The 13,457-nt window shown below is 40.9% G+C and overlaps 2 protein-coding genes across 4 annotated transcripts in view; one reads left to right on the forward strand and one right to left on the reverse strand.

Annotated features, from left to right (window-relative positions):
- Window positions 1-2,413, forward strand: part of SAXO1 (stabilizer of axonemal microtubules 1) — a 237,103-nt gene extending 234,690 nt beyond the window's left edge. Inside the window, exon 12 of the mRNA XM_063594469.1 lies at window positions 583-2,413. The gene's annotated coding sequence lies outside the window, so the exon portion shown is untranslated. The remainder of the gene's footprint in view (window positions 1-582) is intronic.
- ADAMTSL1 (ADAMTS like 1) overlaps window positions 1-13,457 on the reverse strand; it is a 1,021,291-nt gene that overhangs the window by 105,856 nt on the left and 901,978 nt on the right. For all 3 annotated transcript variants that reach the window (XM_034967210.2, XM_063594468.1, XM_003822608.5), the window contains one exon: window positions 12,299-12,426. In XM_034967210.2, coding sequence (XP_034823101.1) covers window positions 12,299-12,426 — 128 coding nt within the window. The remainder of the gene's footprint in view (window positions 1-12,298; window positions 12,427-13,457) is intronic.

Below are 13,457 nucleotides of genomic sequence, written 5' to 3' on the forward strand. Positions count from 1 at the left end.
TACATTTGTGTTAAGATAACAAAAGCCATGGCACGCTGTACCAAAAGGGCTTTCAGAATAGGAAAAACAGAAAAAGGTGCTGAGAGCTAAGTCAGCATTACTGAGCCCTCCACTGAATGCGCCGCGCCTCAGCAGTCAGTACTATGTATGCTTTTTTTTTTTTTTTGAGACAGTCTCTCGCTCTGTCGCCCTGGCTGGAGTGCAGTGGTGCGATCTCGGCTCACTGCAAGCTCCGCCTCCCGGGTTCACGCCAGTTCTCCTGCCTCAGGCTCCCGAGTAGCTGGGACTACAGGCGCCCGCCACTGCGCCCGGCTAATTTTTTGTATTTTTTAGTAGAGACGGGGTTTCACCGTGTTAGCCAGGATGGTCTCGATCTCCTGACCTCGTGATCCACCCGCCTCGGCCTCCCAGAGTGCTGGGATTTCAGGCGTGAGCCACCGCGCCCGGCCTGTACTATGTATGCTTTGTGAACAGCCATTTAGTTTTAGCAAGTCAGCATCAGCTCACAGAATAGTGTTAATTTATAGAAATTGATAGGGTTTACATTCTTTCATTTAATCTGTAAATTTGTTTGTGTTATAGCTGAATGAGAGCCATACAAACAGAAGGAGAATATGCCAAGTTTTGTATCTGTATAAATTGAAGAAAAAATAAGGAAACAGAAATAAAGGCAAGCGTTTCAATTTATCAGGCCCAATATGAGAAGTGAAGCCCCTCCAAGATAGTCAGACACAGAAACAGAAGCATTACAAGAATCATTTTTGCACGGTTCCTTCAGACCTCATTGGACCCACAGTACAGCTTTTGGATTATAGTTCCTGTTAGAAGTAACGTAACAGGGGAAACAGAGCCTCACTAGTAAACGAGGGCAGCTCTTACACAAAAGGAGAGCCTGACATATGGCTCAAACTTGTACGTCAGCATCCAAGGATGTGAAGGCCATTAAGGAAGGAGCATGGCCTTGTGATGCCTTTAAAACAGAAGTGTTCAGCCAACCAGGCACCATTTTGATCCTGAAGGATGAGGACCTCTGGAGAGACAGGCAGGGACAGATGAGTAACCCCTGGAGCAATGCTCAGAAATCCATTCTTGCACATAGTCTGGGCTCTGGCTCAGGTCTCTCTCCTATGTGATTTGGGGTAAAATCAAAATTCAGTGGGAAAAAATCTGAACATATGTGTTTGAAAAATATCTTTGGCTTAATATAAAGGTGATTGAGAGAGAAGCCAGAGGAGATGGAAACTTTGTTTTTTGAATGAAGCCAAGAGTAGAGAGCATTGTAAGTACTGTTTACTCAGGGCTGAATCCCAGGCCTCTGCTAATAGAAACTTTGTTTAAACTGCCATGCCGCCTTCCATTTTAGAAGCCACGGCAGAGAGTGACTTGCTATCAGCCAAACCCTTTTCCTCTTCTTCCTGTGCACACAGCTAGATAATTTTCCAGCCTTTTTGCAGTTAGCTATGAGCATGGAACTGAGTTCTAGCAGATGGAACATGAACAGACGTGAAGTGTGCCACTTCTTGGCCCAAAATACAAAAACTCTGTTGTGCAATTCTTTTAGACTTTATGTGAGCAAGAAATAAACTATCATATTTTACCCATCATATATTTATAGGTTTGTTTTTCTGTAACAGTTAGTAAGTGCCATTTAACCCAGGCTTAATGAACGTTTGTTGACTCTGAATGGATGGATCCAATGGGTCTTCCTTCCATTCCTCTAACATTGTAAGTCACGAATATACTTCAAAATAATTTCCCCTAGTCTTTGCCATCAAAAATGAGTTGTACTTCAAGGACTTAGATTCTCTGTTTGGCTAAGGCAGTTTAGGCTAGGAGGTGTGCATGTGTATTCATTCTCAGGGAGAAGAGAGACTTGTGGAAGATAAATGGAAACGGGGCAACAACAGACACAAGGGCCGCAGGCTGGGCAGATTTGGCAGGTTTGGAGATTTCATGAGAGCTTCAGAAAGGGCCCACAAACAGCAAACAGGTTTGAGATCCTGAAGCCAAATCTAATGACTGACAGAGTTTTCCTGGAGTACTGTGCAGATACGGATTCCGAGTTACATTCATAAGGGCTGAAGAGCAAAAACACACGACGAGCTAGTGATGCCTGCAGTGGGCAGGGGCAGGGGCAGGAGAAAGGGCTGTCTACAGGTTAGGTGTCCCGAGCTCATCTCTGCATAGTATAGCTAAGTACCCTTAGGCAAGTTATTTAATTTCTGTGCCTCAGTTTTCTACTTCTACAGTGGCTGAGAGGAGTAAGTAAATGGATGCATGCAAAGCTGTAAGAACAATGGCTTAGCACAGCAGGAAGTTTGAATAAATGCTAGCTATCACCAGCACTATCTCTGCTATAACACAATGGCAAAACTCTGTGCGGAGCAGTGCTGGGACCTTCTGATGAATACAGAAAACACAGAAAGCAAAACGTTAAAGAAAAGAAAGAGGAAGACAGGTAAGAGGAGAGGTAACACATTTGTTAGAAAGAACTAAACTGCTTCTATTTTTAACAACTCTGAGAATTCCAGTGTAATTAGAAGAAATAATTTAAATACAACAGATTCTTTGTAAACTGGTAACAATATCTGGACAGATGCAGAGAGCTTAAAAGTCACACCATGGCTGGCCTTGTTGAAGATTCCAAAAAGTACCCATTTCTAGAAATGCTAGGAAACAACATATGCCAGATTGACTCCCTGGGTGACCCCCATTAGAGTTCAAGAAAACAGTTGTGATATCCATGGAAGATCCAAATATCAGTTTAAAACACACAAAAAAAACAGTGATGTGTACTAATTAAGATATTTGAGTATACAGCAATATTTGAGTACAGTATAAGGTAATATTTTAGTTTAAAGCAATGAAGTATTATAAATTTAACACATTTTTAATACCCTAAACTGAGCAAATTGTATTTAATCCAGATTTAATCAATGAACAATACCTTACAAAGAGTGAGTATATCAAAGAAACGTCTTAAGAAATGCTAGACTCTGCTTATACTAGAATTGTCACAGGTTTCTCACAAGGATCACTGGAATTAAATCTTCAAATTTTCTCTGAAATGAAAATTTCCAGTTGAAGAATTTAAGACTCATGAGTCAAATAAACTTTGAGGGACTAAAATCAGCATGAGCTAGGAAAACCCTTATAAATACCAACAATATCTTATCCATCTGATATTAGTAATAATGGATTCTGATTATTAATGTTCCATTACTATTCCTTGCTGGCCAGAAGCTTTTCTGGATCTCACTACCTGACAATTCCCTTAAGAGTTGCTTTGTTACAAATAATAGTTATATTAACATGCAAGATCTTTTCTTAGTCTAGTTTTCCTTCCCAATGTCTTTTGCATTTTATAGTGCAGGAGTTTTTAACTCCCTGCCGACCTTCTTGCAAGGCCTCCTTTACATCTATTTCCAGCCTCCTGAGTCAGCATTTGACCAATAGTCAGCTCTATTTACCCTGTACCCTTTGTCTTCACCAGTTCTCTGAGACATTTTCCTTTCATTTGTTATTCTTCCAAGACTTCATCACAAAAGCTGTACTACTTCTTTGCCATCTAGTCTTCCATTCCCCAAAATACAACAGAGTCAATTTTCAACGTCAGAATTTCAGATAAAGGGAGTTGATAGTCATGGTAGAGAATGCTATCATTCATTATCATATATGCAAGAGATTCATAGAACTCTTGGGTCTAAAAGAGACCCAAGAGAGCAGCTATTTAAATCCCTCTGTTTATAAAACAGAGGAAAGAGGTTCATAGTCCTATTCTGCTTCTAAATTTGGCAATGAGGCAAAAACTTTCCCTAGAATCTTACTTATTCTATTATTATAGCAGGCTTCTTAGTAATAGTAAAAAATAATTGTTCCCCTTCCATCCAAATTATTACATGGTTTTTGTTGGAATAATCTAATCAAATAAATTGTGATTACCCTTTGAATAACACTCTGACTCTATCTGGAAAGTGAGGTGTAATATATGAGCAGATAATATAGAAAATGGAATACAAACCAGGGGGTATTGGTAGCCTCAAGGCTATATTCAGAGCACAGACATGTTTAGCCAAGAAAGGATTTTTAAAAATTTGAATTAGTTCAGTTAAAAATGGTGAGTTAAAAAAAAGTGTTGTTTTTAAACATTTTTTGGTTTGGTGTCTCTAAAATCGTGGGAAAGTCTAGCAACATTAAATTTTTATTTTTGGGGGATAACAGTCAGATGAAAATGAGCTGTGCCCTTCAGACAGGGTGTGCCCTTCAGACAGGTGGGCGGAATAATGACCTTCCAAGATGTTTATGTCATAATCCCTGGAACCTGTGACATGGCTAAGGAAGAATTAACATTGCTAATCAGCTGAACCTAAAATGGGGAGATTATTCTAAGTTATCAAGGTAGGCCCAGTCTAATCATGTGAGCTCTTAATATCAGAGTTGGGCAACATGAAAACAGCCCTCCATTGCTGGTTGTGAAGATGGAGGAAGGAAACCATGAGCCAAGGAATTCAGTGGCTTCTAGAAGCTGGAAATGGCACTCAGATTATAGCCAGCAAGAAAACACAGACCATAGACCTAAGTTTCACAGAACTAAATTCTGCCAACAACTCAAATGGAGAGGAAAAGGATTCTCTTTTAGAGCCTTCGGAAAGGGATAAAGCCTGTTGACATCTTGATGAGACTGTATTAGACTTCTGACCTACAGAACTGTAAGGTATTTGTATTGCTTTAAGTCTCTAAGTATGTGGTTATTTGTTATGGCAGCAACAGAAAATACGCAGGCAATATACACCTTCTACATCACCAAAGTTGTCACCACAACAAAGAAGACACATAAATGACTCATAAACACATAAGATGCCTGACATCATTAGTCAATATTAAAATGTAATTTAAATCACAATAAAGTACTACTTCACGCTCATGAGGCTGGCTGTAATAAAAATGATAGATGAAAACAACTGTTGGTGAGAATATGGAGAAACTGAACTATCCTACATTGCTGGTGGAAATGTAAAATGGTGCAGTCTCTTTGAAACATAGTTGGCACTTTCTTCAATAGTAAACATAAATGCGCCAAACAACCCAGAAATTTCACTCCTAGGTGTGTATAACCAAGAGAAATAAAAAATATGTCCACATAAAAACATGTATGTGAATCTTCATAGCAGCTTTATTCATAATAGCCAAAAAGTAGAAACATCCCAAATGCCCATCACCTGATGAATGGAGAAATAAAATGTGGTCTATTCTATACAATGGAATATTATTCTACCATAAACAAGAATAATGCTACAACATGGATAAATCTTGAAAACTTTATGCTAAGTGAAAGAAGAAATAAAGAACCATATACTGTATGATTCTAATTATACAAAATATCAAGATTAGGTAGATTTATGGAGATTTAAAGTATATTAGTGGTTGCATAGAGCTGAAAGAAATGGGAAGATTAGGGAGTAGTAGCTAAGGTGTGGAGTTTATTTTAGGGATAATAAAAATGTTCTAAAATTGAGTGTGGTGATGGATGCACAACTCCTGTTTTTTTGTTTTTGGAGACAGGGTCTTACTCTGGCACTCAGGCTGGAGTGCAGTGGTATTGGCTCACTGCAGCCTCAACCTCCTAGGCTCAAGCAATCCTCCTGCCTCAGCCTCCCATGTAGCTGGGACCACAGGTATGTGCCACCACACCTGTGTTGATTTTTATTTTTGTAGAGATGGGATTTCTCTCTGTTGCCCAGGCTGGTCTTGAATTCCTGGGGATCAAGCGATTCTTCCACCTCAGGCTCCCAAAGTGCTGGGATTACAGGCATGAGTCACTGTACCCGGCCACAACTCTGAATATATGAAAAGCTGTTGAATTGTATACTTTAAGTGGGTGAGTTGTATGGTATGTTAATTATGCCTTGATAAAGCTGTTAAAAGTAAAGAACCCATTATTAGGTATATACCCAGAGGAATATAAAATCATTCTATCATAAAGGCACACGCACACAAATGTTCACTGCAGCACTCTTCACAATAGCAAAGACATGGAGCCAACCTAAACGCCAATCAATGACAGATTGGCTAAAGAAAACATGGTATATATACATCATGGAATACTATGCAGCCATAAAAAGGAACAAGATCATGTCTTTTGCAGGAACATGGATGGAGCTGGAGGCAAACTAATACAGGAACAGAAAACCAAGTACTGCATGTGCTCACTTCTAAGTGGGAGCTAAATGATGGGAATTCATGAACACAAAGAAGGGGGAACAACAGACACTGGGGCTTACTTGAGGGTGGAGAGTGGGAGGAGAGAGCGGAGCTGAAAAAATAGCTATTGGGTACTAGGCTGAGTACCTGGGTGATGAAATAATCTGTACAACAAATCTCCGTGACATGAGTTTACCTGTATAAAAAACCTGGAGATTCAACCCCTGAACCTAAAAGTTCAAAAAAGGTAAAGAACTTTATAGTAATGGTTACATAGCTATATAAGTTTGCTAAATAAATCTCTAAATTGCACATTCACAAAGAATTTTATGATATGTACATTATATCTCAATAAAGCTGAAAAAATAGTTTTAACCTGATTTTGCCTGTTTTTGTTTTTTAGGGTCAACATTGTGACTACTAATTAATTGCCTTGCATAAAAGATGAGAAGGAATTAGAATTTTTGTGCCCTTGAAATTCTGTTTAGTTGGCACGCCTTCAGCGTAAATATTACAGGGCCCTTAGCACTTGAGGAAGTAGGTAGGGCTTAGACTGCCTTTTCCCAGACATTCCCAGGCTGCATGCCTTCCTTCTCATATCCTTGTTTCCATTACCATTCTCTTTCAATATTTAGATTTTTTTTTGCCAATGTCAGTGGGTCAGGTTGCTCAGATTACTACCATTACCTCTTCTAATTATTTAATTGATGTTGATGGCTTCTAAGTAGAATAAGGCCAGAAGTGGTTCTGCCACAAATTCTTCGCATGTTCCACTACAGAGTCCTAGCCAAGGGACCCCATACTTAGTACAGCCATGTGATGCTGCGGCCTCTCTAGAAACCACTAACCGAGGATGTGGTATATCCCACCACCTGTCCAACCACCATCCTTCCTGCATTCCATTGAATAGATGTTGGAATTGCTTTTTTGAGACTGAGATGTGCCAACTTGGACCACTTATACTTTCTTTTTTATTTCCTCTAGTCAACTGGGGAGCTCAGTGAGATTCTCCTGCTATACTCTCATCAGTTTTAAGTAAGTTCTATAAAAGCTTGGGGTCTTTGGTGGGCATTCTCTACATCTGTACTTACTGAGAAAAACTTAAGGGTCTTAGCTATTCAGTATTCTATCAGATATTGAAATCTCCTTGATGGCAGCTTAGATCAGTCAGTGGCTATTACCATGTGGCCCAGAGAACAGTCAAACCTGTCCACTTTTCCTTTTTTTTTTTTTTTTTTTTTGAGATGGAGTTTTCCTCTTGTTGCCCAGGCTGGAGTACAGTGGCATGGTCTTGGCTCACTGCAACCTCTACCTCCCGGGTTCAAGCGATTCTCCTGCCTCAGCCTTCTGAGTAGCTGGGATTACAGGCGCTTGCCACCACACATGGCTAACATTTATATTTTTAGTAGAGATGGGGTTTTGCCATGTTGGCCAGGCTGGTCTCAAACTCCTGACTTCAGGCCATCTGCCCGCCTCAGCCTCCCAAAGTGCTGGGATTACAGGCATGAGCCACCGCGCCTGGGCCACTTTTCCTTTTGATCTAGTGCATGGGAGCAAGTCTTCCTTTGTTAGCCTTTGTATTGTTGACTAGGTCCTCTGTGAGCCTAACTCTTTATGAAGCAAAACTCTCCTTTGTTAACAGAACTGCTGGGTGAAAAATTCAGAAATGCTAATTTGAAGTGACTTACATTATGATAAGCTTACACAATCACTTGTCTTTTATTGTAGCTACTAAATCATGATGGGGAGGGACAGAGGAAGCAGAATTTTAAAAAACGATTGCCTTTTATTTTTATTTTCCCAGTGAGGTTTCTGTGATCTCTTTATTAGACACAATGTGTATCAGTTATTCAACTCATAAAGAGCAAAAAAACATGCTAGGAAAGGAGAAATATTTTCTGTCTCTCCCTTCCTGTGAAAATGTCAGATGAGCTCATCTGTGTTCTCTCCTTTCAATGAAAGATACACTCATCCCTCAGCCCTCCTCTTATTCTCATTTCCCATTGATGATGTCAGGCAGGCCTTACAGTATCTCTTTTGTGATCTTATCAAATCAATAACAACCAAAAATGTTTCCCTTTTGTCGATGACCTCACCAATGCTCCATACCTGGAGAGGCCCTTATCTGCATTGGTAAGTACAGCTAAACTCCACGGATCCAGACTGAAGCAATTTACCTGGAAACTACTTCCTTTCCTTCAAAACTTTGCCTAGGCCATTCAGATTTGGAAGATTTCTGAGCAAGATGGCTGATTGCTGAATTTAACAGCCAAGTTGATTCTCCAATCTCTGTGCTTATGTCTGCACACATCAGAGACTCTCCTTTACCTAGCCCTGTTTATTCCTGAACACAAAGTAATTAATACTTCAAAGTGTTAGGTATGTGACATTTTGGTGACATTCCCATAATCTCCTCCCTGCAATCCTCCCCTTCTAAGCTACTTTCATCTACACTTGGAGCAGTGAAACAGGCATCCAGCTAAGTGAATTTAGAGAGAGGAATTTTGGGCCATTTGGTCTAAATGGCTGTGAGTTCCCTGGGCTGTTCCAGGGAGGTAGGGAGGGAAACACTGGCCATCTCCATGCTGAGAGACACTTGCAAGGTACTCCCAAATCCCTGAGACTTAAAGATAAAATCAGCACATAATGGAAGAGTTTAGAGAGGAGCAAAAGGCACAAAAGACAGTATTTTATAGGCCAAACAGGCAGGGCAGAGCAAGGAAGGTTTGGCTGTATTCTATGTCTAAAACTAAATGGTGTTTACATGTTCAAAGAAAACTTGTGTACAGAATAAGAAGTAGAACTGAAATGAATCTAAGAGGCAGAATTGGCAAGACACTGGATCCACGGGATGGGGCAAACTCAATGGCAGGCATCTTGCTGTGGGCCAGGGAGAGCCCATCAGGCGTCTCTCTCTGTTGCCCACGTGAAATATTCATCACAAGCCATCTCCCTTGCTCTGAATCCAGGCACCCCAAGTACTTTCCAGATGGCTAATCTAGCTTCCCTATTTGACACTGAGACATTCAGAGAGCTGCTCTACAAAGGGTTTGTGAGCATCCTGGTCCCTGAAAAGGAGTCTCTCCCACTGTAAACATAAGTTGGCTTTTGTTGTATGTATTATTCTCTCAATAATAATAGCTAACAAATATTGAGTGCCTGCTACATGCCAGCCACAATTATAAACATTTTTTATGAATGATTGCATTTAATCTCCATGAGAACTTTCTGAGTCAGGTGCTGTTATTAGCACCACTTGCCAGATGAAGAAATTGAGTCAGTGAGTATAAAGACGTTGCTCAAGGTTACACTTAGGAAGTGACAGAGCCAGGATACAGACCTAGACCCTAAGGCTCCGGAGCCCATGATTTTAACTGCCATGCTATGCCTGCTTTTGTGAATCATTATGAACAAATTTCCCTGCATCTGGTAAATGCAGGCACACTGGAAACACACAAGTCCATACTTTCCTTATAAAATCATGGGGACACTTGATTATCTTGAGGCTCAAAGTTTTTTTTTTTTTTCCTCTTTGGCCTACATTAATACTAAAGTCCAGGAAAAAACCCCTGCAGTTTCCATAAAAACATAGTAGTGCTGAGATTCATCAAGAGGATTTGACTGCAAGTGAACTGAATCAGTTTCTAAGTTCATACTTGAAAAATCTCAGTGTTAAGACACATACTGAAAGATACATGGAAGCAGAGTTGGGATAATGGTTTGCACATCTTAGAATTGTTTTCAGGTTGTTTCACTCTAGAAGAGCTAGAGAAAGAAAGGAGGCTTACATTTATTGAGTATGAACAATGTGCCTGGCATTGGGTTAAGTGCTTTTTCACATGTGCAATCTTACTTAACCTCACAACAACCCTGTAAAATAATGTTAGTTAAATTTTTACAGATGAGAACAGAGACTCAATGAGGTTATATACTTTGTCCAAGATCACACAGCTAATAAGGAGTATAACTGGCAATAAAACTTAGAAATGCCTGATACTCATTCACCCCCACCCCTCCAATTTAATTTATGTTCAGATTATATCTTATAACCTACTAAGCAGGAACTCCATGCATACATTTGAAGTAAATTGCAACTTTCTCCCAATTCTAGGTAGCCAGGTATCCATTGCTTGCCTTCACTCCTCTGTAAGCATCAGGGACCACAAAACACAGGTTTTATTTATTGCTGTAGGTTCCACAATATGTGGCAGAGGGTGTGCTCACAACAGGAGCTGGTGAACCACCTAACACTGTGAGTGTAGACATTGGCACAGGTGTGGATGATAAACTCAGGTAAGGGTACAAATACATTCTTAAGGCAATGTACATTTGAGCCTTTGTTTTTAGAGGGACTGCTTGATAGATTTTCCAGCAGACCTATACAAACCCTAGCAGCTAAGGTGCAAGGATGCAGCTCCCTATGCCCTGGGTGTGGTGTCTGTAGTCATACTTCACCAGGCAGCCCCTCTCCTCCCCTTCCCTGGTGCCTCTTTGGCTGCTCTGTCTCTCTTCCCTGGCTTTGAACTTGTTGGCAGCCTCCAATAACCCCTCTTCAAAGAGCTGAAGGCAAGCCTGATGTTACAATTGCCTTGCTTAATTCCAGACAGGTTTCTATTAATCGTATTAAATTCGGGTGAACAAAGGGTATTTAGTCTGTGATAGAGCTGAACCGTATCTGGATTAATATAAACAAGAGAATTAATCCTGCAAGAGCCACTATCTGCCAGCAACTGGAAAGATGTCAGCAGTGCCCTTGCTAAAGCAGGTTGGAGGGTGGATAGCAGGAGAGATTTAACAAGATTGGTGCTGAGCATCTGGACTCTGTATAAAGAGGGGAATAAAGATTGCAACTGGAATACATTAGAAGAAAAGCAAATGTTTTATTCACAAAAAATAGGCATTAATAATATCAGTCTTTAATCCGGCCCAGGGCTCCTTAAATTGCCTTCTTCATTGTTGACTTTGATCTTCCCCGCAAAGCCGCCTGCTAAGGGTCCCTTCCCAGATCAGCCTGAAGTCATGGGGGCAGAAATACTGTTGCTAAACAGATATGCAAGGGGGTAGCATGTGTGACTGGAGTACAGTATGACAACATAATCCTGGCAGGGACAGATGAAGTCAGTGTGGGGTGATGTTGGCTTTTCTAGCATCTACTGAATCATCTGATGAGAGCAGCAATTGAAAAGAATAAAGACAAACACATGCAACACAGCCACAAAGACTGGATGGGCCAGATCTGAGAGGAAGGATCCTATTTTCTCAGATCAGTGGGGAAGTAGGGAGAACAATGAGCTGGGAGTTAGGAGACTCCAGTTCCCTTCTTCCCCCGCCACTAGCAGAGCAGCTGTGTGACCTCGGGTTGCCTGGCCTCTGAGAAACAAGGGCCTCGGTCCAGCTGGTATCTAAGTTCTCTTTCAGTTTCAAAGGCATGGGTTTGTCCTATGCAAAGAGGTTTTATAAAAGCTCTACATGTCGTCTACTACAAGACCACAACTATGGGAGACATGGTACTCTGAGTTGCAATGTTCTTAAGTCACCATGTGCAGAATGTATTGTCTAACCTCAATGGATAAAGGGGAATGTTGGCAGTGCATTAGAGCAAGAGGATGAAATAAAGCAGACTCAGAGAGAAGTACTGGGGAACACTCCTGCTTCAAGCCATGACCACAGAATTCCAATTATTTATGGGTCGTAGTCTTTCTTGCAACAGGTGGAACAAGGAGATGACAGGATCCAAAAGAGTCTTCAATGATTATAATTCACAATTCATGTTCCAACATGCTACTGATTTGCACACATCACCTTTGCTCATATTATTCTTTCTGCATGAAATATCCCTGTCTCTTATCAAAATTCCACTCATTGCAACTCTAAGACCTCCTGGCAGAAATGTACTGTCCTTGCATATATTTGGTTATCAGTTATAGCACTTCATTCTACCTCATACTACACTGCTGTTGTAATTATAGATTACAAACTCCCTGAAGATGGGATCTGGGTCTCCTTTATCTATGCATCTCTGGGCCTATTTGACACACTATAGGCACTTATTCAATAAAGGTTTATGAAATGAACAGAACAGGGATTTTTGGGTTACCTGCTAATGTGACGGCAATGGAGACAGAGTCGTATCCCAAGGCATTGGTGGCATTGCAAGTGTAGAAACCCACATCTGCTTCCACTGGTGCCAAGATCTGTAAGGAATCATCTGGCTGTAGAAGAATCCTGGAGCGACAGAAAAGAAATATAGACCTGGTCAAGTCAGTTGACTCCTTTTTGGCATTCAATATTGGTAAGGCAGGAAGGAACCTCAGGATGTATGGTGAACCCTGTTTTAACAACAGAGACAAACCACCTACAAGGACAATCAAGAACCTGTGCTCTCTTGCCTCTTTGATTAATGTGACTGTGGTAGTGATCTCAAATAAGGAGGTTTCCCATTGCCTTTGCAGCCTGTGGATTACTTGATCTAAATGCTACCAGCTGGACCAGACAACATATGTGCACCAAATACATATAACACACACAGATATCCGGGGGAAGGGGGGATGCTAGAACAAACGGTACAGATAGATTTGGGGAAGGCTCATTAAGGAAAAAGCAAAGTTACAAAAGAGAAGTGGAGCTTGGTTGGATGGTTGAAAGAACGCAGGGCTTCCAGAGATCAAGACAGACATCTTGGCCAGACACCATGGCTCATGCCTATAATCCCAGCACTTTGGGAGGCTGAGGCAGGCAAATCACCTGAGGCCAGGAGTTCAAGAACAGCCTGGCCAACATGGCAAAGCTCTGTCTCTACTAAAACTACAAAAATAATAAAATTATCTGGGCATGGGGGTGTATGCCTATAATCCCAGCTACTTGGGAGGCTGAGGTGAGAGAATCACTTGAACGTGGGGGGCAGAGGTTGTAGTGAGCTGAGCTTGCCCCACTGTACTCCAGCTTGGGACACAGAGCATGACTCTGTCTCAAAAAAAAAAACAAAAAAACAAAAAAACAACAAAAAACAACCAGACAGACATCTGTTCAGGTTTGCAGGTAGAAGAGAAAAAGCCAAGAATTGCATATTGAGAGGATCTTACACATATTTGAAGGAAATTCTGTGTCACAGCCGCTGTGTAGTCATATATACATCTATTGTCTTTATTTAGCTGTAAATCTTATGGGGCACAAAACTCAGGTTTGTTTTTTTTTGTTTTTGTTTTTGTTTTTGTTTTTTTTTTAGACAGGGTCTTGCTCTGTCACCCACGAGTGTG

The sequence above is a fragment of the Pan paniscus genome, chromosome 11 (assembly GCF_029289425.2).
Source record: "Pan paniscus chromosome 11, NHGRI_mPanPan1-v2.0_pri, whole genome shotgun sequence".
Taxonomy (NCBI): domain Eukaryota; kingdom Metazoa; phylum Chordata; class Mammalia; order Primates; family Hominidae; genus Pan; species Pan paniscus.